We start from the raw sequence: 27,968 nt of genomic DNA on the forward strand, positions 1-27,968 counted from the left end.
TCTTGAACTCTTAAATTATTTTTAGGCTGTCCCGTTTTCTCCTGATCTTTTCACCTTGTCCAGTTGAGAATATCTGTGCATCCAAATACCTGCCAATTTTATAAAATCTTAACTCCCACAGCTTGTGCCATGGAAAAGGAGTTTCTGGTGTTCAGAAATGTATAAGACACATGAATGTCCCTTTTCAGATATGTGGAAATAGTTTGGCTATAGATATAATCTTTGTCTACTGTAACAACATGGATTGAGCAGCAGTTTGGAGAAAAAGAGAGTTCCATTAGGTGGTTTAGGAAGAAAGTAAACAAAGGCATCATTAAAGCAGCTTTTGTGCAACTACAGATAGTGGATATTCCCAGAGGCCAATATCATACTAAGACTCTAGGGGTAAAATGCTGTTGTTTGGGTACTATTAAAAGAGATTTCTTGTCCACCTGAGGTTATTAATGACCACAACTATTTAAGACATCCCTATCATGGTTATAGTGTCCCTCCTAAAAGGAAAGCTATTATCCATGGCATCCTGCCCAGATTCCTGCAGAGCTGATTACATTCTTTAGAACCTGCACTTTTAGTTCAGTACAGCAATCCTGACTTCATACCTGGATGCTGTATGGGCTCATTTCACACTCTGAAGCCATGACTGACATCTGTCCTAAACGCTAATCATCAGTGATGGGAAGATCAATCCCTTTTTCTCCTGCCTCTCTCACAAGATTGTAGATTATTTAGCTTGCTGTCTGCAAAATGTATTCACAGCCTTGCAGAAATGGCCTCTGGCAGATTGCAGTGCAAGTATTGAACTCCACTGGTGTGTAGAAAACAAGCTCACTTCAAAGGCATGGTAGGAGGGGGTGGTAAATTTTATGACAGTTTTTTCCCCTTGATAGAAGTTACTGAAGTCTGAGTCATGTCGCAATATGAAATTGAGAATTTCAGTTTTAGTACCTGTTGCTACACAGGAATATGAATTGTGAAGGAAAGGGCAAACTGCAATCCTTCTCCTGAACCAAACTGTCCTAGGTCTGTCCTGACCTGATAACATGGGCAGGCAGGATGTGGGAGCATTTAAACTGCTGTGAAACTTCACTTTGTGACCTCACAAGTAAGCTTATATCAAACAAAAGGGTCTTAACTCCATGGAAGAAAAAGGAAAGACATAATGGTACCGTTTTATAATGAGCAAAAGTGGGGAAAGATCCCACCTTACTATAAGCATCAGACTGAGTGTGTGAAGTGACAGTGAAAGCACGGACACTACACTGATAAATAGTTAACAGGAATGAGAGCCTGGAACGGAAATGAACATATCCAGGGCAGAAGCAAAAACTCAAAGAGCTCAATTATCTTAAAATGTAAAATCTAAAGAGCTCAATTATCTTAAAATGTAAATGTAGAACTACAATTAATTTTGTTTCAGATTGTACTGAAGTTGAAAGTACAGTAGGAAAGGATTTTCCTAATAGACTAGAAAATAGCACACATGCTTGTAGGTAAGGTGGTGATTGTCCTGGATAGTGAGAGGGCTTTAAAACTGATCTCAGCAGCACACAAGATTTTTTGTTCTAAAAACAAAAGGATAGAACTAATATGAGTGATTGGACACTGGATAAAAACCTGCACAAGTTACTAGATACAGAGGCATGAGATGAGCCTTGACACTGCTTAGCTAATAACTAATCAATCTGTCACAGTAAAGTCCTTTTGGGTCTCCCTGTCCATTTGAATGAGAAGCTCTCTTCATTCACCCTGACAAAGGAAGAAGGTGAGGCAAAGAGGAAATAAAAAGTTTAATGAAAAAGAAGACCACAAAAATGTGCTGAGTAACAAAAAAATGAGAGGTCATCACATTTTTTTCCTATGGGCTGTAATAAGGGAGGAGGAGGAGGAGGAGTAGCAGTGATTCTTAAATAGTTTCTGCCAAGTCAGTGCAATACTTTTGGAGCCATGGACTGTGTTTGTATCTTTGAAGGCTCAGACAAGATACCCTTTCTAAAAAGGAATAATTTATTAGTTATTTGGAGATAACGGAACAGATGAGTAAGCAGATATATACATATGTGGAGACTTGTCAGAATGGGATATTGGCCAAGAACAGAAACAATGTCTACATTTACTGGCAAAAAATCTCCATGAAGACGCAAAGAGTTGAGAGTTTATTAGATAATACAACAACAACAAAAAGAGATGCTATTAAGAAAAAAATCAGTTTCTAACCCTTCCAAACAGATATAGCTCTTCTAAAAACATCTTGTTGGTTCCTATCATTTATTTGTGGAACAAGATGAGGTTTTCACACTGGATAGATGACCCCTGTGCAGCTGGGCTACATTTCATTCCCCCTTTTGTTGCAGAGACAGTTTAGTGGAACACACTCCTATATCCTATTCCCTTTCCTTCATTATTCACAGCAGAACCTTTCACTTAGCATTTCTAATAGCGCCATGTAGTGCTGTCGTTTCAGGAAATGCCTGGCTGTATTCACTGCTAAATCAAGCAGGAGTCGTGCTGGCAATTCAAGGAACATCTCATCAGAGGGAAAAAAGCAATTGCTGCTGAGCTATTGTTTTCCATTTCATTTCACACACTCAAAGAGCTCTGGTGACCACCCAGTGGGTGCCCTGAAATACAGATTCCAAGACACCTTCCTGAGCTAGAAAGGCAAACCGGATTTACTGGTTACCCTCTATTGTTACTTAGTCTCTCTTTTCCTCTTAGTGCTTTATTTTCTATTTTTGTACTTCACCCTGTCATTTCCAGTCCTTTTCAGGTCCCCTTCTCAGTTTTGTATGCAACAGTTGGAAAGCTCTGTCCCTTTGACACAGTGCGCTATGCTCAGGGAGTTTACTGAGGGGATATTCTACAACAGGAGACAGCAATTCAGTATGAGTCAGAAAAATGAGTCAGAATTCAGTAGCTTTTGCAAGGAAAAAAGTCTCATAAAAAGGATATGTTCATTAAGTTACTGTTTTAACTACTCTTTCCTTAACACTGATATCAGCTAATCTACTTACATGGCTACACAGCAAGTGGAACCAGCTGAAACAACAATACTCTTCCCCTTCTTCATGTCCATGCAGCAGCATACAGTGGATTTGCAAAGCAGGTAACCAAATCCAACACTCATGAATGCTGTTTTTGTGGGTGTGAACAAACTGCAGCCCAATAACAGGATAAAGAAACCTAAACACTGGAGGGAGATTCAGCCCTTTGGTAGAAAGAAGGGGAGGCAGTTTAGCTTAACGTTAGAGGCAGATAACACGGAGACTGAAAAAATCTCACAAGGAGAGAAAACAGGCAGGCAGAGAGGGAAACTGCAGGGTGGTTTGGCTTTTCCACAGAATGTTCTAGGGGGACAGTACTTCTCTCCCTAGAACAGATGTGTCTGGGAAATTCCATGAGTGCTTTACCATATGTACATTCGGGTCTTTAAAGGATTGTGCTTAATTTTTCAAAATGTAACTTTTACACAGTCCAGAAATGGTGCTGCTGTGATAGCACACGCTTGCAGAGCCATTAACACTGGAGGGTAATGCATTATACTGACAACAGCTATAAATAATGTAGAGCCTACCAGGGTTTATATTTTTAAAGTAGAAAATGTTCTCAGTCATGAAGATTTTAGCAAGTGAGAAAGTAAAGCTTGAAATGACAGATAATGCCTTTAACATCTTAAACTCCACAAGGAAAATACCACAATCAGTGTTGGGTGGTGATCTGGTCTGGTACAGATAGTTACCTGAGCTCTCAATTACAGACAAAATTAGATTTCTGGAAATCTGGATATATCTGAAAACTGGATATTGATTTAACCTAGTAAGCGATAACTGTGTAATTGAGGCAAACATGGACAGTGTAAATTAAACAGAGCCTCTGGCTCTGTTTAGAAGGCAATTATTTGAGCAGTGTGGCACATACCAAATCGCACCACAAAACACCACAGTTCTCAGCTGAAGTATCAGGTTGCAGAATTATATTACAGCACAAGTTCTGCAGCTGTTGAGATCTTGTTTCCATAGTAGGGCAACAGCTTCTCAAATTTGAGTTCACATAAAAAAAGCTCCCAAGACAGTCTGCCCCTGCACAAGTGATAGCCAAATGCTCTTCTGAGTTTCTTTGAACTTGGCAGTTACCACTGGAAAAGCCCAGAACTGCAGGGAGAGCATCTCTTTTTTAAAATTTATTAATTTTGACAGCTTTCATATGATGTAATAAAGCCACTTCCAGTTAAAAGACACTTGCCCGAAGGAATCACAGCAGCCTCAGGAAAAAATGTACGATGCCAATTTTTAAAAAAGATTGTCATTCTGTACAATAGGGAATGGATGTTTTGGTCAGTGCATGTGTCTCAAAGAACTTAGCAGGGATCCAGGAAGGTCATCTCAGACCTCAGAGCATGCTTGATCCAGTGTATGCTGTATTCTTGTTATTTGAGTTCTGAATTACTACACTGACCACACCAGCGTTTAAAGAAAACACCATTTTACATGCCCCTTCCTTATAGGCTGCTGATCTACTTAGACTTTCAGATCAGACAGTAGATCATTATTAATGGCATATTTATTTCAGGAGCCCCTTGGTGACTTTTCTCAGCAAATAAAAACATATTGAGAGCTGACTGTCCCTGTGAATTCTTTCCAATTCAATGGCAGGTACCTCCAATTTTCCACTGACATGCTGCAAATGAGTGATTAGGTGAAAGTAAATTCCACTGAGCTAAACAGTGGAAAGAGACACCAACACTACAGGGACTGGAAACACAGAGAAGCTGCAACAATGAGAAGAGGTAACTGAGTGCCACATCCAGTTAAAAAGACAGCACCCTTTTGTTGTAAGGGAGTATTATTTCTTTTGCAAGGGCCAGAAGTTAATCATCTCAATTAAAACTGGTTTTGAAAAGAAAACAAAGGACCCAGATTATCACGGTACTTGTCTAATGAAGGCAACCTAGTCTTTAACATGAAGGAATACCCAGAGAAGTCATCTACAGTTCTTAAGCAAATGGCAAAGACTTCAGAGCAGAACGTTGTTGAACCAGGGACTAAAAAAATCCCCAGATCTCTTAATAAAATAAACCCAGATCTTGCACAGGAAAGAACTGTGTTGTGATACAGCTTGTATTTACATTTTACCTTAGTTTAGTTCATGAGGTATGATTAGTCTTGCCTATAAATTCCTATGGGATTGATTCTAATTCTGACTTCTGAGCCTTCAGCTCGTTGAGAATAGCATGCATCAGCAACTCTGCTAAATGCTTGTTGTGATAGCAAATTACCAGACAAGTCTTAATCTCTCAATATGGAGATCTTAGTATATTGCCCAGATACCACAGGAGCAGACAGCAAGTCAAGGTAACACATACCAGGATAACAACCCAGCAGCCAACTGCCTTGAGGGGGCAGAGGAAGTCAAAATTATTCCATCACACAGCAGCAGTGACTAGGAAACCCACATTCTCCACTCTGCAAGACCCAGGGATGGCATGAGTTTATGTGCATTTGAGTAAAGGATCTCTTGCCTACTTTGAACATGTCCGACCTTTGCGTTGCTTCTCTAACTCTGCCACCTTCTAAATAACAGAAATGAAAACTCAAATGCTTTAAGAGAATGGGAGTCAAGTCTGAAATAAAAAGCTCACGTAATTTTCTTTCCCTAGTGAATGTTCTGCAATATTTCCTGCTAAGAAAGTGTTTATAACCCAAATGCTTGTACATAAAGGTGGCATTTTTGAGCTCCACCCTGGGCAGCATATTTTTCAGCTCTTGAATCTGATCCAAGGGAACTTTTAGTACCACCTTGAAGTCAACAATGGTACATGAGAGCCAAGAGGGATTTCAATTTTTCCATTTAAAGAAACAAACATTTCACTGCTTTCTTTCCCTCAAGCCAGCCTTATTCACAAAGGAACTTTGAGAGGAATGTTTCCGAGAATATTCCATCTATGAGGGAATCAAAACCATCAAAACCATTGTGATTGAGAGATGTACACATAAAATCAACAATTAGGCTCTTTATTGCCTTGAGAACAGTCCTGGTATTTTATGTTTTGATTCCTCTTTAGTTGTGATTACTCCATTTCCCTTTTAGTAAGTACTGCTCTGTTCTACTCCCCTCTTTACAGGTTAGCACACCCTGAGTGGCCAATTCAACCCAACAAAACCATCTTCAAAGAACTCCTGCACAAAAGAGACTGATTTTAAAACTTCCTCTATTGGACCTTAAAACTGGGGTTGTCCAAACTACTGATTAGAGTGATGGAAAGTTTTATTTCTCTTGTATTTCTGGACAGGCAAGTACTGGAAATGCTGTCCTGAAAACAGGAGTGGAAAAAGTGAAACTGAGGCATAGAAAATGTCAAACACAATTCTAAGATACTTTTCCTACCTGCATTCTCTAGAGTACACTGGATTTAACTAAACAGTCAATTAGCTCTCCTGCAAACCACTCAGCATTTTAAGACTGCAGTGGCTCTCTCAGATCCTATCAGGTTTACAAGTGATGATTGCTATCTACTAATATAAACTCAAACTGCTGATACAGCAGATAAAAACAGCAGATTCTGAAATAGCTCTGATTTACTGCTTCTGCCATAAAAGCAGAACAGTAGGCTCTAAGAGAGTAGTCACAGGGAATAGTGGGAAGAAATAGCAGTTACTGTAGCTAAATTTGATATGGCTCATGAACTAGAGCTCCTATTGTAATATCAACTGTATTTTCATCCAAGTGCCAAAGCATAAAAGACAGTCTGATGATAAACATACATGCTCCTGTAGATCAAGGCAAAACCCCCTAATATCTCCAACTATTCAATGCAGGAATATTTTCTATCCTTTATAATAAAAGGTTTTACAATAGCAAGTAAAAATATGAATAATTGCAAAATAATTTGCTTAGAAATCATTGTAGAGATTTTAACTTCCATTAATAAGAACAATCAACACTATTATACTGTTCCATTGAGCTGTAGTTGTTCATACACTACCTAGCTAGGCTGCAGATCTACTCACCACAAAATACTGCACAGGCTAGAATTTTGCATGGATCCAGGAGGAAGTGAATCCAGATTCCCAGATAACTACTGACATTGACTAAACACACAGAAACCACACCTGGCTCAGGATGTCCTTGAGCACAAGGACTGGGACAGCACTTGTTTCTGGAAGGAAGCATCACATGCTTTGTGTCTCTACTCTTCCCTAGCACCTGCTTTTGACATTAGAGAGGCCAAGCCACTGACCAAAGCCCACTGGCTTCCCCCTGTGGCTGTTATTGCCATGGTTAAAGTGGCACAGACCCAGCTGCTCTTTCATACAAGAAGTTGTAACATTTCTCAATTTACCTTTTTTTCCCTAAAGAGAAATAGGAAAGGAGGTAACAATTAATTCTTACCCACTAGGCAACCTTGACATTGGTAAGTACAAGTCTATTAAGTCACTACAGTTCTTTTGTGGAAAGGGATTCACTTCAGTTCCAATCAAATCAGGTCCTTACTGTGCAATTTCAATTATGTTTAAATTTATCACCCCATAAAGAAAACAGCCATGAATCACTGAGCAGGAATGGTATAAATCAGCTTGTTCAGCTGCTTCAGTCCTTTGGAATTTAAGGATTTTCATTATTTTATTTTGTTAAAAAAACATTTTAAAGGATTTATTTCATAGTGCTATTGTTCTCAGATTAGCAGCAGCAGAAATATTTAAAGAACTGATTAGGAGGGTACTCTTACAGCAAGCAAACACATTGGAAGACTTACTGCAGCTTCCATATAATCCTTAGCAAATGTTTCTATTTGCATTCAAACATGGCTAGATGGAATATAACTGCACATTTAAGAAGCTAAGTTCATTTCTTAGTGCTCTATTTATTTTAAAATGACTCATTAGAGTCACAATTTCTGTTAGGGATAATCAATCAAAAGCATAATTATCTGTTCATGCAGAGATGTCAAGTGACCATTTTACCCAACGCACACAAGTTTCCAAGGGCCATTCAAACCACCAAGTTAATGCTGCTGAATGAAACAGCTCCACCATTTCCTCATACAATTATCCTCCAGGTAGTATTAACATATTAATATACAAATTCTATAGCATAGAATAAACTACATAAGGAATGTTGGATTCTATTACACACATTGTAAAATGCTGACATGCTAAAGTTCTGTCTATTGGCAGAGACTTCTTCAGGTGTCTATGTAGATTTAACAACTTTTCTTTTACACAGCATTCCACATTCCTGACTGATTTGTGGCCACATCTGGATGGCCTTGCAATCAGTTCAACAGCTGATCAATTCTAAAATTTGCAAAAGTATTCTTGGCACTTCCAGTAGGTCTTGGGAAAAATAGAACCTTAAAAACCAACCAACCAACCAACCAATGAAGGAGGGATAGGGAAGTTTATGTTTTATGTTGCACACGTTTGGTTGAAGAATCTGGTAGTAAAACAATTACCAACACATCCCAGCACAAAAACTAGTTCCCACTTCTCATCCTCCCAGTATGACACAACACGCTGAAGCTGAAGAGTGCTTGTGCCTGAAAATTTGTCCATTTTCCAAAACATGGCAGTCACCTAGTAAAAGAAGTCTTAAAGATATGATAGGGCTGAACTAGTTAGTCATTAAATGCTGTGGAAATGGCAGTGATTCTTTTGTGATAAATAAATTAATTTCCTACATTTATCTTACACTTAAGCTCACTCAGCAGTTTGCAATTGAAAGATAAAGTGAAAATATTTAGAAGTGCACTTCAGTGTCACAGAGACTCCTACCTTTTACATATTAATTGGCCTGGCACTATCAGTGTTCAAAGACAGCAGGAACTTCTGTGCTTCCGTTTCCAGAGACCTAAAGCACAGTAAGGTACTTCAGAAAAGTGATAGAATTACTGTATGTTGTGTAAAACACAAAAAGTGTGCTGGTAAGGGGGAATATAATTTAGTACCAATACTACCTAGTAAACATGCAAAACCAGAAGGCAGCATTGCTTTGTCTTAGGAAGCACAAATTTTTTGCTATCCCGGCTCGGCACTGGAATTTATTCAGAAAAGATGACAACATATTTAAAAAAAAAAACCAAAAAACCAACAAAACAACTTTTGTTTGAATAAAAATAGATAGTTTAATTAGGTTTCTGTTGGCTACACTTAAATCACATTAATTATTAAATTAATCTGTATTAAAATATGTACAAAGAATGATGTAATGATACATAACCTCTATGTATTCATTATAATACATGAAAACATTGAAGTCAGAGCGAATTCAAGCAAACGCTTCATGCAGAAAAGAATTTCAAATGTACACATATACACACCCACCAATGCACAGCAGGCTAAGGCCAACAAGCCATTTCATATGACCAAAGTAAAATGAAATCTGTTAGGGAACAGGATAAGCTACTCTGTCAATATTTATAGTGCTACAGTCTACACAGAATTATCATAATATTTCAGTCTCCTTCCAGGAAAATTATTCCCACAGTCAAGCTACATGTGACAATACAGTATCACAAAGCATGACAAAAAAGGCTTTATTGACACTGGCATTCCCCAGATTTTTCATTTGGTATTTGGCAGTTACTCAGTATTTGGATTTTAAAAGCCCTAAAATCTTAAAACTCCTCTCACAAAACAAGTCTTTCAATTAAAAGTCCAAGACTTCAACCTGATAGTACTAAAAACCACTTTCAACATTCTAGAACTTCAAGGAGAGTTTCAAATAGTTTGTTTAAAAAAATAAAAAGCATTCAAGACAACTTTAAAAGCACATTTGAACGGTAATATAAATATGGAACTTCAAAACCTATTTTTTGTTATCAGTCAACAATTAAACATCACAAGAGCATGCCCACTAATAAAAGCAGGCTTGACAAGTAGAAATCCAATGTACAAATACCAAGTGACAGCTTTTGCCATTACAAGGGTGGAACATTTAGAAAAAGAAGCATTCAATATCTCTGTGCTGAGATCAAAATCCTTTTGATCTCCCAAAAGGCATAAAAACACCAGTCCAGGCCTGTACCAGTACCTAAGATATACCAAAACTGTAGCACCATGAACTTTGGAACATCCAAAATAATTTCAGAGAGTCTCATCCTCAGCTTCCAGCACAAGGAGCCGAAAGGCACCACTGCATAACAAGAGCAGAAGACAAAATAAAACAATCAGTAGTCAAAGTGTAAAGAAAGAAAGAAATGGATGTAGAAATCCTACAAGCCATGCATGACTCTGCTGTCTAACAAGCAGCATTGAACTAGTGCGAAACTACTTGTCTTATATCCCCATCTCTGTTCCTGGTAAAAACTACACACCAACATAGGCTACAACCCTAACACTGTGCAAGAAGAATGCAAATTCTGCATTAACATCAAGGCCAATGGCACTGCTGCGGCCAAAATTCTACCCTCAGCTCAAACAAGCCATCAGAATTAAATGTCAGTGACAGAGTATCAACTACAATTACCTCATATTGTCATTTCTCTCACAACACAAACAGATGCTACTTTTCCACTTTAAGTTAAAAAACCACAAAAAGTCAAGAACAATAAAAGAGAATCTCAGGGATGACAAAACTTAAATCTCTTTAGGAGGAAAAAAAATATGCTTGTACATTGTCTGCATCCTCCTCCAAAGAAAAACAATTGTCTTTGTAAGAAACCTTAGCTTCAATTTATATTTTCACTAAAAATTCCCACATTTTCTTAAGATATTCTAAAGTTAGTAGCAGGTTACTTGATTTGTCATAATTTTTAAATTAATCCTCCTGATAGTGTCTTACCTTTAGGACAAGAGAGAAATGAGTGCATCCAGAAATTTGCTCCGATCTTCTGTTTTCAATTCAATTACTAAAATAAGAGATATTTTATTACAAGATGCAAATAACTGAAAGATATATCAGATGTCACACTTGGAGAACAACAAGCCTGAGTATACCAATCTATATTCTTATTCAGCTTTTAGACAGAGAAGCTATTCAGACAAAATGCAAAGGACATTGATTCTTTTGTGTTTAGATTGTAGCAAACTGATTTCTAGGTGCTCACTACACAATGTAACAGCCATTTCTCAGAATACAATTCTTAAGAATATTTGTTCAACATGCATAGATATACATGTTGTTAAAAAAGCCTGTCTTTTTTTTTAAGCATGTGCAAGGTAGGCTGATTTCACTGTGTGTCTCATCAATACCATGCTTGGTTTGGCTGCTACATGTAAAGTCCTTACAGATAACCTCATAGATTGTAAATTGAAACTATTACTGCATGCAAAATGATCGATTTGGCCGTTTCTGCCCCAGGAGGCAGAGCTTTGAGCCCAAACCGAGCCATCCCGTGGGTTGTTAGCAGCCCAGAGCCGCACTAAGAGCCCAGCAGCCCCCGCCGCCCGGAGCCGCGCCAGCAGCGCCCCCTGCGGGTACAGCGAGCACAGCGCTACTCACTCGACATCTCGAAGTGGTTGTGCAGCGTCCGGGAGTTGGTGCTGTCCGCAGCCTTCTCGAAGGCTCTTCCGAAAAAGCTGAGGCAGGAGCAGAAATACAAATGAGCGTCACAGGAAAGGAGGTGTTTACTAAGGTAGAAGCATGGAGCCTTTTCCTGGATGAGAGGTGGAAATGGCTTCCAGATGTTTTTTCAGGTGCTGTGTATTCAACATGCACCTCATTTGTCCATGAGCAAAATTCTTTACATTGGAGGCTTTGAGAAATGAAGTCATGGGCCATATAGAGAACTATTTCCCTCTTTTAAGAGAGAAGGAAAAGAAAAAACTTGCAAGGGAGGTCTTGAAGATCTGTATCCTCTCTCAAAATATCTCATTACCACTTGTATGCGAAAGGTGTGTTTTTGAGAAGGACACAATTCAAGTCAACATAATCACAGTTAAATAGGTACAGGAAAGATATATTTGCTTCAGAGACAAGTTTAGTAAGAACTTGTAAACACTGTGCTTACTTCTTTTTGTCTGAGCTTTCTGTCTCTGGAGGAATCCCCACCATGATCACAGTTCCCTGCTCAACATCCATGGGTGCAGCCATGACCAGAGGCAGCAGCTTGCAACGCTTGTTTTTAGTCTGGAAGTCAGAAAGCATCTTTGTTAGGCAAAGCTCAGGAAGAAATTTAGTATCAGCTCTCCAGGTGAGATAGTATTACAAACAGCCACCTAAGGATACAGCTATTGAATAGTTCAACAGAAGGTGGTTTCTTTACAGGATCACTTAATCCACTTCTTCCTTACAGTAAAAAGTCACTTTAAGGACAAGTAGAAATTGCAGTGATGTGCTCCCTCAAAACTTACAAAATTACACAAAGATTTAGATTGTAATTATCTTAGCAATGAAAACTCAGGGCTGTGAAGTCTCCCAGACTGGTATCTTCCCATAAGCAGCATTCACAAATATGCTAAAATCATCCAATTAGCATAAGAATATTATTAATAGTTTGATGTAATGCTCCTAATAATCAACTGCAAGTATCTGACAGAACAGTAACTCCTCCACTGGCCAGAAGTCTGTGAGTCAAAAGCTTTTGATTTACTTACAGAGCAAACAAAGGATTTCAGTAAGTATTTACTAAGCAGGCACAGAGACACTGGTTTGGAAAACAGCTTCACATCTGGTGTACCCTAGAAAAAGAAGGATTACTTCAATTGCAATTCAGGATTATTTTTACACTTAATTTTTCTTGTCTACTGACAAGTCTAGAAACTTTGTGTGGCTCAAAGAACAGTGATTAACAACCATTACAGCAGAGGAGCTTGAGCTCACCCAGCTTTGCAGTGAAGCCCTCTCCCCTTTGTGAGGGCTAATTGTGCCTTTGGGAAGTTCAGAGCAATGTCAATATTGACCCATCAGAGCACAGCACAGTGCAGAGAAATAGGATCTTTCTTACAGAGTAATTTTACTGTGCCAAGTAGTCAGGAAAACAGTGTTATTCAAGGATGATACAGCCAAAAAGGTGAGGCAAATGAGAAGCCAAACATAGAATTCTGACCTCCATGAGGGAGCAGTAGAGAAATGGCCCTTGAGAAATGACAAGGTTGGTGCAAATACAGCTGGCCACTGTCTGCTGAATGGCACGTAGCTGCTTTTTGGCTAGGTCCAGTCCTTGGTGCAGCTTGTCTAGGTTACTCCTGCAGCAGAAAGAATAAAAATAGACTCTTATGGAAATAAAGTTTTTCCACATAAAAATTATATCTAAACACTACTCACAGAGATATTTTGATTTTTTTTCTTCAATAGCTTATGAGGCAACAATTAATATTTTAGACCCCTAATCCTAGTACATTTCCCTAAAAAAAATTGCCAAATATTGAAGAGAAATATTTTCAGTACCTGGAGAGACTGTCCAAAGCCTTAATGAAATTAGTTGTTTCAGGCCCCTCTTTCTCTATATTCTCCATGAGAGACGTTGTTGCATAAACTATGTCACTTGCTGAGAACTTGTTCTTAAAGCCAAAGTGAATGCTGAAGGTCTGAACTCTTAAATCTTTCATTCTGCAAAATGAAATAAACCCAAGAAAGTTGATTAACCTTATCAGCACTGACCAGTTGTCTCCCCAGTACGTTAATCTTAAGAACATGAAGATAAACCTTACCCTAATATTTATAACAAAGCTAGTGTTACTTTGTCAATCTAAGAACCATGTTTTTCAAACCAACATATTCAATTTTCTTCATACAAAAGTATTTGAATTTAATTGAAAAGTATTTACGGATAAAGGCTTTGTATTTAAAGCAATTTACCCAAATTTGTTTGCAGATTCTTCAATCATCTCCCGAAGATTTTCTTTCAAAGACATGTCCATGGAATTAAACTTCTGTTTCACTTGCTTCAAAGGCAAACTGAAAACAGAAGGAAAAAATTCATTGGCAGGTATTCCAGAAGAAACAAGTATTTTGCCTTTTTTTTATAGGGCTTTTCAAATTATTGGGTAATTGAGCAAGCTTAAGTCTGACTAAACTTGCATTCACTTTTCCAGTCACTGAAAAATGGCTGTGAGGAAGCAGAGGTTACGTTACTAATCTGCCATTCCATAAAGGCATCCAGCAAGTGTTCCTTGTAAACCAATACACAAGTTGTATAACTCAAACATTCACTGCCACCTACTCAGAGCCCCAAAATCATATTTAAAAACCAACAGCTTGAGTACTTGCAAGCTATAGTCTCAATATTTTCCCATAAGTCATTGAAAAAAAAAAAAATCCAGATTTTTATAACTCACCCCATGTCAGCCAAAAACTCCTGGAGCCTCTTCTGCCCTTGTACAGACCAAAGCTTAAAGCTGGCAGAGGTGTATGAGGTGTTACAGAGACTTTCGTACAGAGACCAGTGCTGATACAGCGCCAGGCGCAGGCTGAACAGGAGTTAAGGCAAAGAACTGGAAACACAAATATCCTCTGACCCTACAAACTCCACACCTAGCAGGTAACTATGCAGCTGCCTGCACATATTGCATGCAAAGATTGCAGTGAGAAGCTCAGGTGATGTAACCAGAGGAGCAGCATTGACTTGTACCCAGTTCTGAAAGGTTAAGCCGAACTGAAGCTCCACAGGCTGCTGAAAGAGGGATTATTGCGCAACAAAACATTTGAATTTCTCTTTATTTCCATCCCAGCAGAGATGATGCTGGGATTTTTTCTTCCCTAGATAAAAAATCCAAAGAGATTGATCAAGTGGGTAATGTGCATTTTCCCCTGATCTTATGCAAGGATACTCATATTCAAATGCTATTCTCATGCAGTCAATGGACAGAGAGTTCTCCTCATCCTCATTGCGGTGGTTGTGGCGAGAGACGTGGCGCTGCAGGATCCCAATGTCAGTCACGTACTTCATTCTGAAACAAAAACAAGTTGGGCATTTCAATTTCTGCCTGGGAATCTTTGCTCTTGATTACAAGAACACAACAATCTTCCTAACGTCAGCAGCATGAAAGTTGTAGATATATTTTTTAAACCCCCCAACTTGTTAAATTATGTTTTTTCAATATTCACCCATGCACCCAGGCAACTAAAATGAAAAAAAAAAGAGATAGACTGACCAATTAAATGTTACTTATTATGTTTATCTATTCAAAAATGTTCACATATTGGTAACAAGAGAACACCAGAATTAAAGTCTATACATGCAATACTAAAATTCTGATCATATCTAGCAGGAAATAAGAAAAAAGGGGGAAAAATATCTGAAACTTGTTAATTAGAACAGTAAAGGAACCTGGAGGATACACAACATACAGAAGCTTTTTCTTTTAATAAAACTGTATCCAGTTCATTCTTAGGTAGACTACTGTTAACCACTATTTCTTTCCAGAACAAAAATGATTGATTTATACTTTTGTGAAAAATAAAGTTAACTTAAAAACTCTAAATAGTAGAGAACAATTGTTTTTCAGATACATATTCCCATTTTTGGAAGGCATCAGATCACATTCAGGCATTAATATATTTAATATTATCTGTTATAATAATACCCTTATGTTTCCTGATCTCTACTAATGGCTGTTACTGCTAAAAACATAATTTTAAAAGACAGAAAAATAAATAACAAAGAATAATTATAGAGACAAATTAAAAAAAAAAAAAAAAACTTTCTTACTGAGTGATTTTGTCTTGGACCCATTGATCTGTTAGGCCAACAATAGCCCACCTAAAATTTTTTTGGGAAAAAAAGAAATAGAAAGAAAAAAGGTTAACCCAATAAATCTTCCAGTAGAGTACATTATACTTAACTCTAAATATGTAACAGAATAAAACAGAAATATCACTTAGCAAAAGTACATAGAAGTTAATAACAAAGTTATCTACTATAATTTCCTCTTTTGCAGACATACACACATATGTCCCTTTTTACATGCAAAATCTGTTATAGCTTTTAATTAGTTTACACAGATAAATCCTCTATTTGAAGACAACCATCCACTCACAAAAGAAACTGGAACATCTTACTGAAACCAAATAATTTTGGGAAATCTTGCCTGTCTTTGCTACAGGTTTAAGCTTCCAATCTCTACAAAAAACGATGATGGAAACCTACCACAACATGTCATTCAAGTCCTTAGACATTATCCATGCCAGATCAAACATCACCATCGCAGACTACAATAGGGAGAAGCAAAAAGAAAGGATAAATGAACACAAGACACAGTTCACTAAACAAATAGAACAGTTAAATCTGCCAAGTACTAGCACATGTTACTAAAGCTCTAGAAATCACACTGAAGTCTGACAATCTGCCAGCTTCTTCCTAAGATTTTAAGTAGAAAGAAAAATATTTCAGAGCGCTCTGTAAATCTGCTTTATATATAAAGCAAACTCTTAAAAAAATATAAATATAATCAGAGAGGCCAAATGGCAGAAGGGACAGTTTGATATAATAAGTACAATGTTTGGGATATCCTGACACTTTGAAAGACAAGCAAGCTCCCTACATGCTCAAGTCTTTTTGTGACAGTATTTGGTAAATAAATAGATACCCTTGTAAAGATCTAAAAAAAAGCCAGAAAACATTAAACTAAGTTACAATCCTTGTATATACAACATATCTTATATATAACAATGACATAAAAATAGCAAGATGCAACAATATAATCATGTTAAATAGTATTATTAGATAATTATATAACTGCAACAGGTAATTATAAGATCAGATATCGTCAAATTATCTTTCAGTGTCACCTTGAGTTTTTATGGCAAACAAAGGATTTATACTTACTGAGGTCCCATGGTATTCGTATTGTTCATAATCAAAGAGAATTTCTTGCCTAAAAAGGGGGGAAAATCCACATTTGACTAAGTGGTGAAGGGATCTTTGGATCCAATTAAAAAAAAAAAGCCAGAAGTGGTGATTAATACTTAAATTTCATTTTACCAATCAATATATTAAATTTGGGATAGAAATTGTTTATCTGCAAGGCAATTAGACTTCAGTAACAACGTGGAAACCACACTGAAATGTATACATAAAGCAAAAAGGAAAAGTTTTTTACATCATTATTCCTCAAATCTCATTTTATCTGATTTGTTCCTGCCCATTCCTATTGACTACAGTGGGATTGTAAAAGTAGAAAAGAGAAGCACAAATTTCACCCCAAGATAGAAAAGAAAAGAATACTGCAGCTACTTCAAGTGAGCCAAAGCACCTATTGCTACTCAAATTTTAAATTACTGTTTACAATTTCCTCCATTTAAACATTTTTTTATATACTAAATATCTCTGTCCGCTTTCTAAACAAAATTATAACTAAAGCATCTTGCAAATCACAGCTTGTTATCTTTTGTTTGTATTCTTAACACAATTTTAATAAAAGAATTAAAGAAAAAGATAGAATCAACATAAGAAAAATCCATCAACACACCTGCGAGCTTCCCATTCTCGCCTTTGCCGCCTTTTCATCGTCCTCTCTATTACCTCCTGAAAATTAATTTGGAAGTTAAAAAGCTAGAAAAAAACTTCTAATAGATTAGCATCTAGATATCTCAATTATTAAACCTTAATTAAAAAATGCAATTAAAATTCTCATTAAAAATTTTTTTCTTTTAAAAAAAAATTGCCATTGACAACATCTAATGAGAAAAAGTATTATCAAAAATATTTCCAAAGAACACACATAAGATCTTTGTGAAATATTTAACAGATTTGAGAAAAGCTTTTGTGGATTTGTACATTTTCCTTTAACTTTGATATCTTATTTTGCAAGGATAGAGCCTTTTTATATTAGTAGGAAAAAAAGTACAATGCTAATGGGAATATAATATGAAATATATATTAAATCTAAGGATGTCTTTATATTTAGCTGTCCCTTAATGTTGCTGGTCTCATGCCTTTGCTTGCTCCTATAATATAAATAGAAAATATGCCATAAGTAACATATGGCAAATTTAATTTCATGTGTACACTCAATATACTTTTGTTAATTTACTGCTACAAGCACAGACAAAATGTATTGCTAAACTATATGTGAGCTTGTATCTTCTCAAACACTTTTTTTTAAGGAGTTCATATCTAAACAAGTTCTCTTGCAAGACTGCAAAGCCCAGAGCACATAAACTGATAGATCTTGCCAGTTGACTGATTATAAAAAGAATTATGCATAATTAAGTCCCAAACATTTTTTTTTAATTTGGAGAAAGTATTTCTGTGTAATTCCAGTAAATAAATTTTTTTTTTATGTGCAACCCCACCTGTTGTAGATTATTTTAAAATCATACACTTGAATTTGTGATCTCATGGCACACAATTTTTAAACTCAAATACTACTATGATGCAAAATATATGTAATAGGTGTGCTATCTTTTTTTTCTTTTCACAACACAGTAGTGAAACACACCTCTTCAAAACGTCTCCTCTTCTCTGAAGGTTCTGACCCATCACTTTCATTCTCTGAGTCCTCTTCTTCATCCTCTTCATCTCTGAAGATGTCATCATAAGCAGGAACATCGAGATCATCATCTTGCTTGACTAGCAGCTTAATCTAGCAAGAAGAAAACTGTATTTTAGAGAAAGTATCTTATTTAGTGAGCAAAATGCACTCTTACTTAGTAAAAGAAACTAAAAATTCATTTAGGCTGTGATTGATTCCTGGCATAACAAAACATTTGTTTTTAATACAAACACCAGAGTGATTTATATAAGAGTAAAACCCATATTCCAAGCTTTCTTTTCTTAAAGCAGTATTGAAAGAACTGTAACTTTTAATGCTTGTTAAAATCAAATAATTTGTGCTTAATACTTAAAATTCTAGGTGTTGCCAGATGCTGAGAAATAATACATATTCATAATAATATATGTACATAATAATAGGTTGTGGAGGATGTTTATCCTCTGATTTATGGCAGTTTGATTTATAGCAACAAGATTAGCAGGTGCTTGCTACTGACAACTATCACATTGCTACAGTAGAGATTTTACAACAGGAAAAAGGATTTTTTCTGACTGTGTACATTACTATTGCAAATATTTATTTATTAATGCTGCTTTCTGACCTATGAATTAATGCTCTAAGCAGCTTTGCAAAACATAGAAAAGCATTATACTGCAGGAAGGTTTTTATTATGAAAGAAGAGCTTTTACCTGTGTGTCATTGTAAACATTCACTACATTGATTGGTCTGTGACTGTCACAAACAAAAAAAAAAGTGTCTTCTTCAGGCTGCAGCATTTCCAGGAGGTCAACATTGGCACCACAATTAATAAGAACAAAGTATTTGAACTGCAAACAAAAGCAAAAAAAAAAACCCTAAGAAGTTTGTTACTTAAATTAGCAGAAAACACAGAAGACTGAAAACACCTTTACAGAAACCTCCTAAGCACTTATCATTGCCAAAACTCATATTTACTCTGTGATATTTGATGTCTCTGAGGCGGAAAAAAATTTTAATGGCAAAACATAAAATTCAGGGATGTTGGACAACTGATACCACCACCTTTGTATCTCAAAATGTGTGCAAACTTAATTTGACTGTATCAACATTATAGCACATTCATTTGAGGTGATGTTAAAAACTTCACAAGTTTATCACTGGTATGTTAAAATGAAACCACATTTTTGAGGTAACCACCAGTAACAATGAGTCTAAGAGCTGACATTTTAAACTGAGGAAGGGAAGAAGTTCATCTCTATAAAGGTGCAGTTTAAAAAGCTTCCCGTATTTTTTCACCTGATCTTTATGCTCGAGAAAGGCAGTTTCAAGTTCTTGCCACCCGGACACTGGCACGAGAGTATATTGCACATGGTCACATTGAAACAAAGCCTGCAAAGAAGCAACAGCTGTTAGCAAACGGGAGGAGAAACAGCCTTTCCTGCAACGCTAGGATTCTATTCCATACAAATCTTTCCAGTAAACACATCCTAAATGACAAATCTTATGACTCTTTCAGTGTCATAACTATGCAAAACAAATGGAAACTCAAGGAAACAAATGTTACAAAACCGGATTAAACCCTCCCCCTTTCCAAACCCATTTATAGGAACCCAGGGCATATTTTCTCATCCTGTCAGCCTGCAGTGAAAATGAACCAAGACTTACTTGGAGTATTTTACAAGCACACAATGCATCAACATCTGAAGCAACAAGAAGGAGAACACGCTGCAAAAATAACAAAATAATAGCATTAATATGCTAATATAGGTGCCAAATAAGTGAGCTGGTACATGAAATACCAAAAACACTGAGACATCAGAAATTCATATAGAGATCATAAGCATAAAATGGGATTCCTTCTGAATGGACACTGTACCCCAAATGAACCAGTTTGGATCCCTGTCAAAATTAAAAATTAGCACCTCCACATACCCAAAATATGTCAGCTGTTTAACTACTCACACTCCTCCGAACCACACATACTTTAGAGGTTTTACACCTAATCAAGCTCTACAATTATTTTGTGTCTAGGAAGGCCTTCATTTTCAGCACAGATCTGCAAGACATTTGACTAAAGAAAATTTGTAGCAAAAGCAAGAGCAAGACAACCCAGGAAATAAATTGTTTTGCCTAAATCAAGGTTGGCTAGTATTTTTTGTTGTTGTTGGGGTTTATTCGTTTTGTTTTGCTTGGTTTTGGGGGGGGGCGGTGTTTTGAGATTTTGCTGACAATTGGAGAAATAAAGAGGATATTTTCATCTCCATAATCCATAGTATTGTTTCACTAGTAGAGATGACAAAAGATTGTCCAACAAAAGCTTCACGACCCCAGTGGATACACCCTCTGTAAATGGAGTTAAGCAAAGCATGGGTTAAAAATGAAAGCAGCCAGAGATCTGCTCCAAGACTGCAATAAAAACATTAAAGATGACAGAAAATAATATTTAGTGTCTGGGCAAGTAACACCAAAACGGTTAGAAAGATATTAAAAAAGCAGTTCAGAAATGCCATGGTTAAGCACAAAATCCAGAACACATAGAAACATTTGTGAGGAAGGATGGGAACTGTAAGTGAAACCCCTGGCGAGACCTCACCCTGCTGGCGCTGCTTTGTCTCGGCATCCCATGGGTAGGGAAGGGAAAAAATACCTGGGAAAGGGATTTTTACAACCCGGGTGACTGCTGGGCCCGCCGCCCTCAGCGCGGCAGCCTCAGCGCTCCCCGCCGCCCCAGAGCGCCTCAGCCGCCGCAGGCAGAGCCGGAGAATCCCCGCGCCAACCCTGCGCCGTGAGGCGGCGGGAACCGCGGCAGCCGTGAGGGGAGAGATCCGTGAGGGGAGAGAGCCCTGAGGGGAGAGAGCCCTGAGGGGAGAGAGCCCTGAGGGGAGGCTGCTCCGCCCGCCGCCGGGGGCCCCGGGGAGCCACCCCAGCCCCCGGTCACAGCCCGCTGCCCGCACCTGGGTGACGATCAGGTCGTAGAACTCCCGGCGGCAGTCGGAGACGAACATGGCGGGAACGGGCGCGCGCGGCGGGAACGAGCGGCAGCCGCGGGCCGCGCCCGCTCAAACTGGGCGCCAAAGCAGCGCCGTGTCCCATTGGCCCGCGCCTCACGGAGTGCCGACCAATAGGAACGCGCTCATCCCACCCCTGTTGGGCGAGATGCCCAACCCCTCCCGGGACTTCGCCAATGGGACGTGGCGGAGACGGTGACGAAGCGCTCCGCTGGCCAATCCCGCGAAGGTCTCGGCCGGAAGCACCCTGCACGGTTTTGTCGCAGCGTCCGCCATCTTTGCTGAGGGCGAGTTGTTGGCTTTGCCATTAAGGCGAGCCCGGTGAAGAGGCGGCAGGGTCACAGCCACACCCGATGACACAAGGAGCGGCTGGGCGGGCAGGAGGGGCTCCCATGATAGCCACCTCGGCGAGCACTAAGGGCCGCTTTCCGCCCTCACCCGCAATGGCCGCTCGACCGGCCGGCGCCGCGCGGCACGCTGGGAGGGGCGGGGCGGCGGGCGGAGGCCGGCAGAGCCCGTGAGGGAGCGAGCGGCCCTGGCCCGACCCGGCCTGTCCCGGCGGTACCGAGGGAGCGCCCGCCGCCGCCGCCGCCATGGTGAGGCCGGGGAGCTGCCGCGTCACGGCGGCGACACTTCAGGAGCCCTCAGCGGCTGCTGCGGCGCTTTGTGTGCTGTAGATACCGATTAACGCCTTCTTCTCTTTGTGCTGTTTTTTCCCCTCTAGTTCTCTTTTAACATGTTTGACCACCCCATCCCCCGGGTGTTCCAGAACCGCTTCTCAACCCAGTACCGCTGCTTCTCGGTATCCATGCTTGCCGGACCTAATGACAGGTCAGATGTGGAGAAAGGCGGGAAGAGTATGTGCATGTTTTATTTTGACTAATAAACCTGTTGAAGGGTGTTTGTGAACAGTGTCAAGTAATGCAGCTTTTGGCCAGGAGAGCAGAAGCATTGAGAACACGGTGACAGAGTGCTGAGCACCCTGGGTGGGGCTGTGGAGAAGGAGGAGGGGTCATCTCTTATTACATCATTCGGTAATTAAAAATATTTACCAAGTCAGTAGGGGTTTATGAGCATTAGAAGGAGACATCCTTATTTTATAAAGTTTCTAGTTACAATCTTGCATCTCGTGTAAGCTGTGGAAGTTTATGATTAAGGACTTTCTCCCCCCACCGTTGTACCTCGTTTAATTTATGCAAAGAAAGTAATAGATTTGCCAACTTAATTTTCAGGCTGTTAGACTAATGCTATGTTGCATTGAGTTGGTATGGATTGTAGGGCAACTGTAAGCCCAAACAAAATTAATTTTGGGAAAAATTTTCTTCAGTAATAGTATTGTGAAATATTGTTTTCTCTTTTTTTCCTCTCCTGATTATAATTCTGAAATCTCCGTATAGCAGGGATATTTGTCATGACTGTTTCTACTGAAGTCTGTGTCTAGAAATGAATTTGCCAAGTTTAGAATCTGCCCTTTTTTTAGAGGGGATTTTAGAGAAAGGAAGGATAAAATTGTATGCTATGTACTCTTGTACAGATGTACTTTTCCTAATTTTACATTCTTACTCATTTCTGCAGTAATTATGCCACCATCAGCTTTGGATCAACTCAGTAAGTGGATATTTTATTCTATAACAATGTTAGAAAGACAAGCAAATGTGTAGGCAAATACCACAGTATTTTAGTTACCTATTCAAGTCTGACTTAAATGGAGAATATGAGACCAACTAGTTTAAAAAATATATTTTGAAGGTATTTTTTTCTGTCAGAATTAATGCAGCTTGTCTGTCTTCAAGTCCCAGCACTGTATTTGCGTATCTGCTTTCTCTGTAGTTTTGAGCAGTTGGAATAATAGTGTGAGGGCAATCCTCCCCTATAGTCTGGCACATTCTCTTGGTGATGTTTGATCTCTGAAAGCTTCAGAAATGTGCTAGTGCCTTTCAACAAACAAAATTCTTTTCTCCTTTCTCACAAGGCCGCCTTAATATTACTTACCCCATGCTGTTCAAGCTGACCAACAAGAACTCAGACCGAATGACGCACTGTGGAGTGCTCGAGTTTGTGGCTGATGAGGGCATATGTTACCTTCCACACTGGGTGAGTTGCCTCATGCTGGACTGTCAGAACCTGAAAAGTGAGATTAGCAAGTTGCCACGTTTAATATTAAGGAGGTGGAATGTTTCCTGACAGTGCCTGTCTCTGCTGGTCATGTTCCTACAACAGCCTTTAGTCCTGGCTCAGGCTTCCCTCCACAAAAGTTTAGGCAAAGCTTTTTAACATTCACCTGGCTGTTCTTCCTGTAATTGAATATACATAAGAGCTGCTATACACTGGAGAGAGATTTGAAAACATCTGACATAGTGATATAGTGCTTTATATATTTTTTTCTATTCTTGCAGATGATGCAGAACTTGCTGCTGGAAGAAGGAGGCCTGGTGCAAGTGGAAAGTGTCAATCTGCAAGTTGCTACTTACTCAAAATTTCAGCCACAGAGTCCAGATTTTCTTGACATCACCAATCCCAAAGCTGTGTATCCTTCCTATTCAGTTATGGAATGAGGGGAAAACTTTTGTTCAAAATTGGAATGATTAGACAGAACTAGCTTTTCAGGTGTGGCTCATCTCCTTACAGTAGTAGGTGGCCACTGCTATTCCTTCTGAAAACAAAAGGGATGGAGAGCTGAGGTGCAGAATCATGGCCAGCTGTTGGCACAAAGTGTGGCCTGGAATGAAGAAAGAGAAGTGTTGGCTTAAAATCCAATGAATTTTGAGTGTCCCTTTGAAGAACTTACATACTCTAGTATTTACTATAGGGCTATCTGCGGTACTGATAACTTCTAAACCATGTCTGAGAAACCAAGGATCAGAGATAATATTTCTTCTTAACATATTCCAAAGACTGGAAAATGCATTGAGAAACTTTGCCTGTCTAACGACTGGGGATGTTATTGCCATCAACTACAATGAAAAGGTACAGTAGAGGGTTGAGGGTTATAGATTAAGTTCAGTTGTTGGATGTTGCTACTAAAACAATCAACCCAGCGCTGTGCAGTGTTTTGGACAAGTAATCCCAAATGGTAGATTTCACATTTAGTTTTCCATTGGAGAGAAAAAGAGGTCAGCTAAGTCTTTTTCTGAGCTGCTGTTTAAACTTTTCTGGATTCACAAGAAAATAAATATCTATGCTGTTGAAGTTTTTACAAGTCAAGGGGAAGAATTTATCCTAAATTCGGAATTTGTTTTCAAGAGTGCAGATTAAAGTACAGTAAGAGTGCAGCAAGGTACAGTAATAGGTAGCTTCTCTGGCTTTTAGGTTAGAAACCTTTGCTCTTAAATTCTGTAAAGACCCTGCAATATCCAGTCCTTAATCTAAAGAGCAGCTGCTTCAGTTTCCTCCCAGCTGTCTGAAGGGAAAGATTTATATATGCTTTTCTTATACACAATGCAATCTTAAAATATCTATTACTGTTTCAGATCTATGAGCTTCGGGTAATGGAGACCAAACCGGACAAGGCTGTGTCCATCATAGAGTGTGATATGAACGTAAGTTGAAGCTCATGTGGAAAGTCTGTCCTAGCTGTGTTGTCCCAAGAGGAAAGGGCACTTGTGCACTGATAGCTCTGCTTACCCAGCTGCTCTCATGCTGCGAGAAAGGTGCAATCCATGGGGTAGGGAAGATGACTCAAAGTACTCATGTGCCTTTGTAATCTTATCTGTGGTCTTGATTAACATTTCATGTACCATCAGGTGACTGAAGTGCTTAGAATGTAATGTTTAGCTTCAGCATGTTTTATCTGAGTTTTGTTTAATAGCCTTGCCTTGACTCAAACTCCAGTGATATTGTGATGCTGTTTTACTGCTGTGTTTCAATTACATGCAAAGGTACATTCCTAGGAGGATTGTGGTTTTTTTAGTTCTGAGTTAAAATGTTTAACCAGCAAACCTCAGTTCTTTTTAGATCAAATGTAGTGATAATAGTTCATGGAGTTTTGAGGAATAGTAGTAGAAGGCTTATGATTTAAAGGAAAACATTAATCATGTTTATTTTCATGCTTTTGGTGTAAATAGGTGGATTTTGATGCTCCTTTGGGATACAAAGAACCAGAAAGAAGTGCACAACATGAAGAGGCCTCAGTAGGTTAAGCTTCTGATATTCCAAAATGTATTCACGAAAAGTCAGCATTGCTTGAGGGGAGAGCATTGTGTGCCAACATATTTTTTTTTTCCTGAAACAAGTTCATAAGGTTAAATTTTACTTACCAGAAGCTTTTGCATGTGTTACTTAGTTGTTTATCAACTGTTGGTTTTGGAAAGGGATTTTTCTGAAGTTTTGTTTGGTCAGAAATACATGGAACTGTTTTCATGCCTTTTGCATGTCAGAACATGAACACAATGAATTCACTTGGTTTTCCCCTCACAGGATGTTGAAGCAGACCACAGTGGATATGTGAGTGACATAGGATTTCGTGTAAGTCCCCTATTTCTGCTGGTTTCTGAATGCTGTAAAATGATGAGGGAAAGTTGTTCTGAACAACTGTAAAATATTAGTACCTGTTCTTAGAGGTGCTTGCCATTTAACTGGCAAGTGCCTGTGAATGTTTTGTGTGATCACAGGCAGAAACAGCCTGACTTGCTCTCTGCAAAGGGCAGATGGGAGACTGAAACAGACACCTACACCCGTGGTTCATCAGCTTATATGTACCAAAAAGAAGCTTGCTGAATTAAATAACTAAATATAAATTGCTGTAAGATTTTACGGAATATAATGTCCTTGTGCAGTGTGCTTTCAAATGCCAGGAGTTAAATTAAACATTGTTACATGTCAACAGGCATTCTCTGGTTCTGGGAACAGATTGGATGGCAAAAAGAAAGGTGTGGAGCCCAGTCCCTCACCAATTAAACCAGGAGACATCCGAAGGTATGTCTGTTTCAGTTGTCAGCAAGTGAAGGATTGGTGTTTGAGCAGAGTTTTAGTTTTTTTCCTGCTCCAGCAATTTAAACAACCTGATTTCATCCTAAGTTTGCCTTTAGAAAATCAATAGTCTTATCCACAGGCTAGTGGAAACATGCCCACAGCCAAGCTTCCACAACAGCTCCAGGATTTGCTTATTTACCTGTGCAGTCTATCGTTCAGTGGTTTAACTCTGAAATTATTTACTAACTAAAATGTGCAGTCAGTGTTGGTACTACACTGACAGACACAGAATGTCTTTCTATGTTCAATTCAATGGCAAGTATAAAACTTGTTTCATAATATTTTAATGCTTCTTTTCCAGAGGAATTCCCAACTATGACTTCAAGATTGGTAGAATCACATTCATTAGGAATTCACGTCCACTGGTTAAGAAAGTGGAAGAGGTAAATGAAGTTGAATCCTCTCCAGTTTTGCACAGAATTATAACATTACAACCATGGTTCAAATATGTGACCCCTCTATCCCCCCTTGATTTTTTTACAGTATACTCCAGTTAAAAAGTCGTAGCAGTTAAAAATGGTTTGAGTTACATGAAACAACCTCCAGTATCCTTGTTACTGATGGAAAAAGATATGCCTAGTGTCAGTTTAATAAGCCAGGGCACACTCCTTTCAGTTGGCTGAAAGGTCACCAAAATGCTGCTATTTTCTGGAAGAAAGTGGTTTTTATCTAGATTAAGGATGTGAAATACCTACAGTCAGTGGCTGCTCTGGTGGAATGTTCTTGCTAACAGTCGTTCAGCTTTCATCACACACAAGCAGTGAGCAAAAAGGTGACAACCTTTTTTCCCCTCTTTCCTTTTTGCAGGACGAGTCTGGAAGCCGGTTTATTGCCTTTTCAGGAGAAGGCCAGTCCCTGCGCAAGAAAGGAAGAAAGCCCTAAGCTGTGGTACCTTCAGCTAGTTAGGGGGAAAATAAAATAACAGTTGCAGCATATTGGATCTTAGTTATTGCAGTTGAGAGGTCGTTTTGGAGCACAGGAACACTTAATTGTTTTGGTTTCAGTTTCCTGTTTAGAGCTGGAGCTGTCAGAGTGTCTTAATTTTCACCTGAAAATTAAGTTCTTGGAATCTGGAAGGAGCTTTTTGTATGTGTTATAAAGAGGGGAACATAGATCTCAGATAAACCTGAGAAGTAAAACTAACAAGCTCTACCTTACTAAAGATCTGGTTCTTAATCCTGCTCTCATCTCCCGAGTGATGATGGTCTCATGTTGCTCTGTGCTTGGTATTTTCCTCCCTCTCTATATATTTTGCCACAATTTCAGGTCAGCTTTTTGGTGTGGTGCAAATGAAGGGTGACTTTGGTGTTTAGGACTTTTGTGCAGGAAGTCTCTTTGAGCTTAGCTTCAGGTGTTGGGTTATTAATCATTCTAAGCAAACCCCCTGTAATTGCTTTTTATATTTATAATGAATAACATGCCTTTTAATAGTTCAGATACTATAACGTAGTGTAGCAATCTCCTGGCACGTGTAGGGAGAGGAGAGACCCAGCGGCACTGCCCGGTGCCGCTCTGGAACGGTGCGGGTGTATCCTGTGCGCCCTCTGGTCTGCTGGCCAGCGTACCGAGTGCAATCCCTGCGCTCTGCTCAGAGTCCGAGTAAAGGTTCCTCGTACCCACTGCGTCCCTGTGTGGTGAT

The 27,968-nt window shown here is 38.9% G+C and overlaps 2 protein-coding genes across 3 annotated transcripts; one reads left to right on the forward strand and one right to left on the reverse strand.

Moving 5' to 3' along the window:
* Positions 1–9,093: 9,093 nt before the first annotated feature.
* Positions 9,094–21,460, reverse strand: CDC45 (cell division cycle 45). The gene is made up of 19 exons (XM_085075837.1): positions 21,305–21,460; positions 20,016–20,075; positions 19,647–19,739; positions 19,061–19,198; positions 18,318–18,461; positions 17,346–17,401; positions 16,703–16,751; positions 16,025–16,086; positions 15,587–15,637; positions 14,706–14,825; positions 14,214–14,345; positions 13,735–13,833; positions 13,324–13,485; positions 12,983–13,121; positions 12,531–12,614; positions 11,945–12,063; positions 11,437–11,513; positions 10,777–10,843; positions 9,094–10,128 (listed from the first exon to the last, which is right to left on the reverse strand). The coding sequence occupies exons 1-18, from the start codon at positions 21,353–21,355 to the stop codon at positions 10,779–10,781; spliced, it is 1,701 nt and encodes a 566-aa protein (XP_084931963.1). The 5' UTR covers positions 21,356–21,460; the 3' UTR covers positions 9,094–10,128; positions 10,777–10,778.
* A 360-nt stretch (positions 21,461–21,820) lies between these two features.
* On the forward strand, positions 21,821–27,951 carry UFD1 (ubiquitin recognition factor in ER associated degradation 1). 2 transcript variants are annotated; one of them, XM_085075840.1, is made up of 12 exons: positions 21,821–21,954; positions 22,083–22,215; positions 22,934–22,966; positions 23,331–23,452; positions 23,755–23,885; positions 24,253–24,325; positions 24,829–24,897; positions 25,423–25,488; positions 25,775–25,822; positions 26,184–26,272; positions 26,631–26,712; positions 27,137–27,951. In XM_085075840.1, exons 1-12 carry the CDS (start codon positions 21,952–21,954, stop codon positions 27,209–27,211), a joined length of 924 nt encoding a protein of 307 aa, XP_084931966.1. In that variant the 5' UTR covers positions 21,821–21,951; the 3' UTR covers positions 27,212–27,951. The 2 variants fall into 2 exon arrangements, with proteins under 2 accessions (XP_084931966.1, XP_084931967.1); XM_085075841.1 differs by lacking the exons at positions 21,821–21,954; positions 22,083–22,215 and adding an exon at positions 22,277–22,392.
* Positions 27,952–27,968: the final 17 nt, after the last annotated feature.

The sequence above is a fragment of the Lichenostomus cassidix genome, chromosome 15, assembly GCF_008360975.1.
Source record: "Lichenostomus cassidix isolate B80296 chromosome 15, HeHo_3.0, whole genome shotgun sequence".
NCBI lineage: Eukaryota > Metazoa > Chordata > Aves > Passeriformes > Meliphagidae > Lichenostomus > Lichenostomus cassidix.

Excerpts from the sequence above, each read along its gene's own strand:
- CDC45 (XM_085075837.1), bottom strand. The coding sequence starts at position 21,355 with ATGTTCGTCTCCGACTGCCGCCGGGAGTTCTACGACCTGATCGTCACC. Across the intron at positions 12,615-12,982 it reads TCTACTGCTCCCTCATGGAG|GGTACACCAGATGTGAAGCT; the intron begins GTCAGAATTCTA and ends TTCTTTTTCTAG. Across the intron at positions 11,514-11,944 it reads GAAAGCTCAGACAAAAAGAA|CTTTTTCGGAAGAGCCTTCG; the intron begins GTAAGCACAGTG and ends CTCCTGCCTCAG.
- UFD1 (XM_085075840.1), top strand. Across the intron at positions 22,967-23,330 it reads ATCAGCTTTGGATCAACTCA|GCCGCCTTAATATTACTTAC; the intron begins GTAAGTGGATAT and ends CTTTCTCACAAG. Across the intron at positions 25,823-26,183 it reads TGAGTGACATAGGATTTCGT|GCATTCTCTGGTTCTGGGAA; the intron begins GTAAGTCCCCTA and ends ACATGTCAACAG.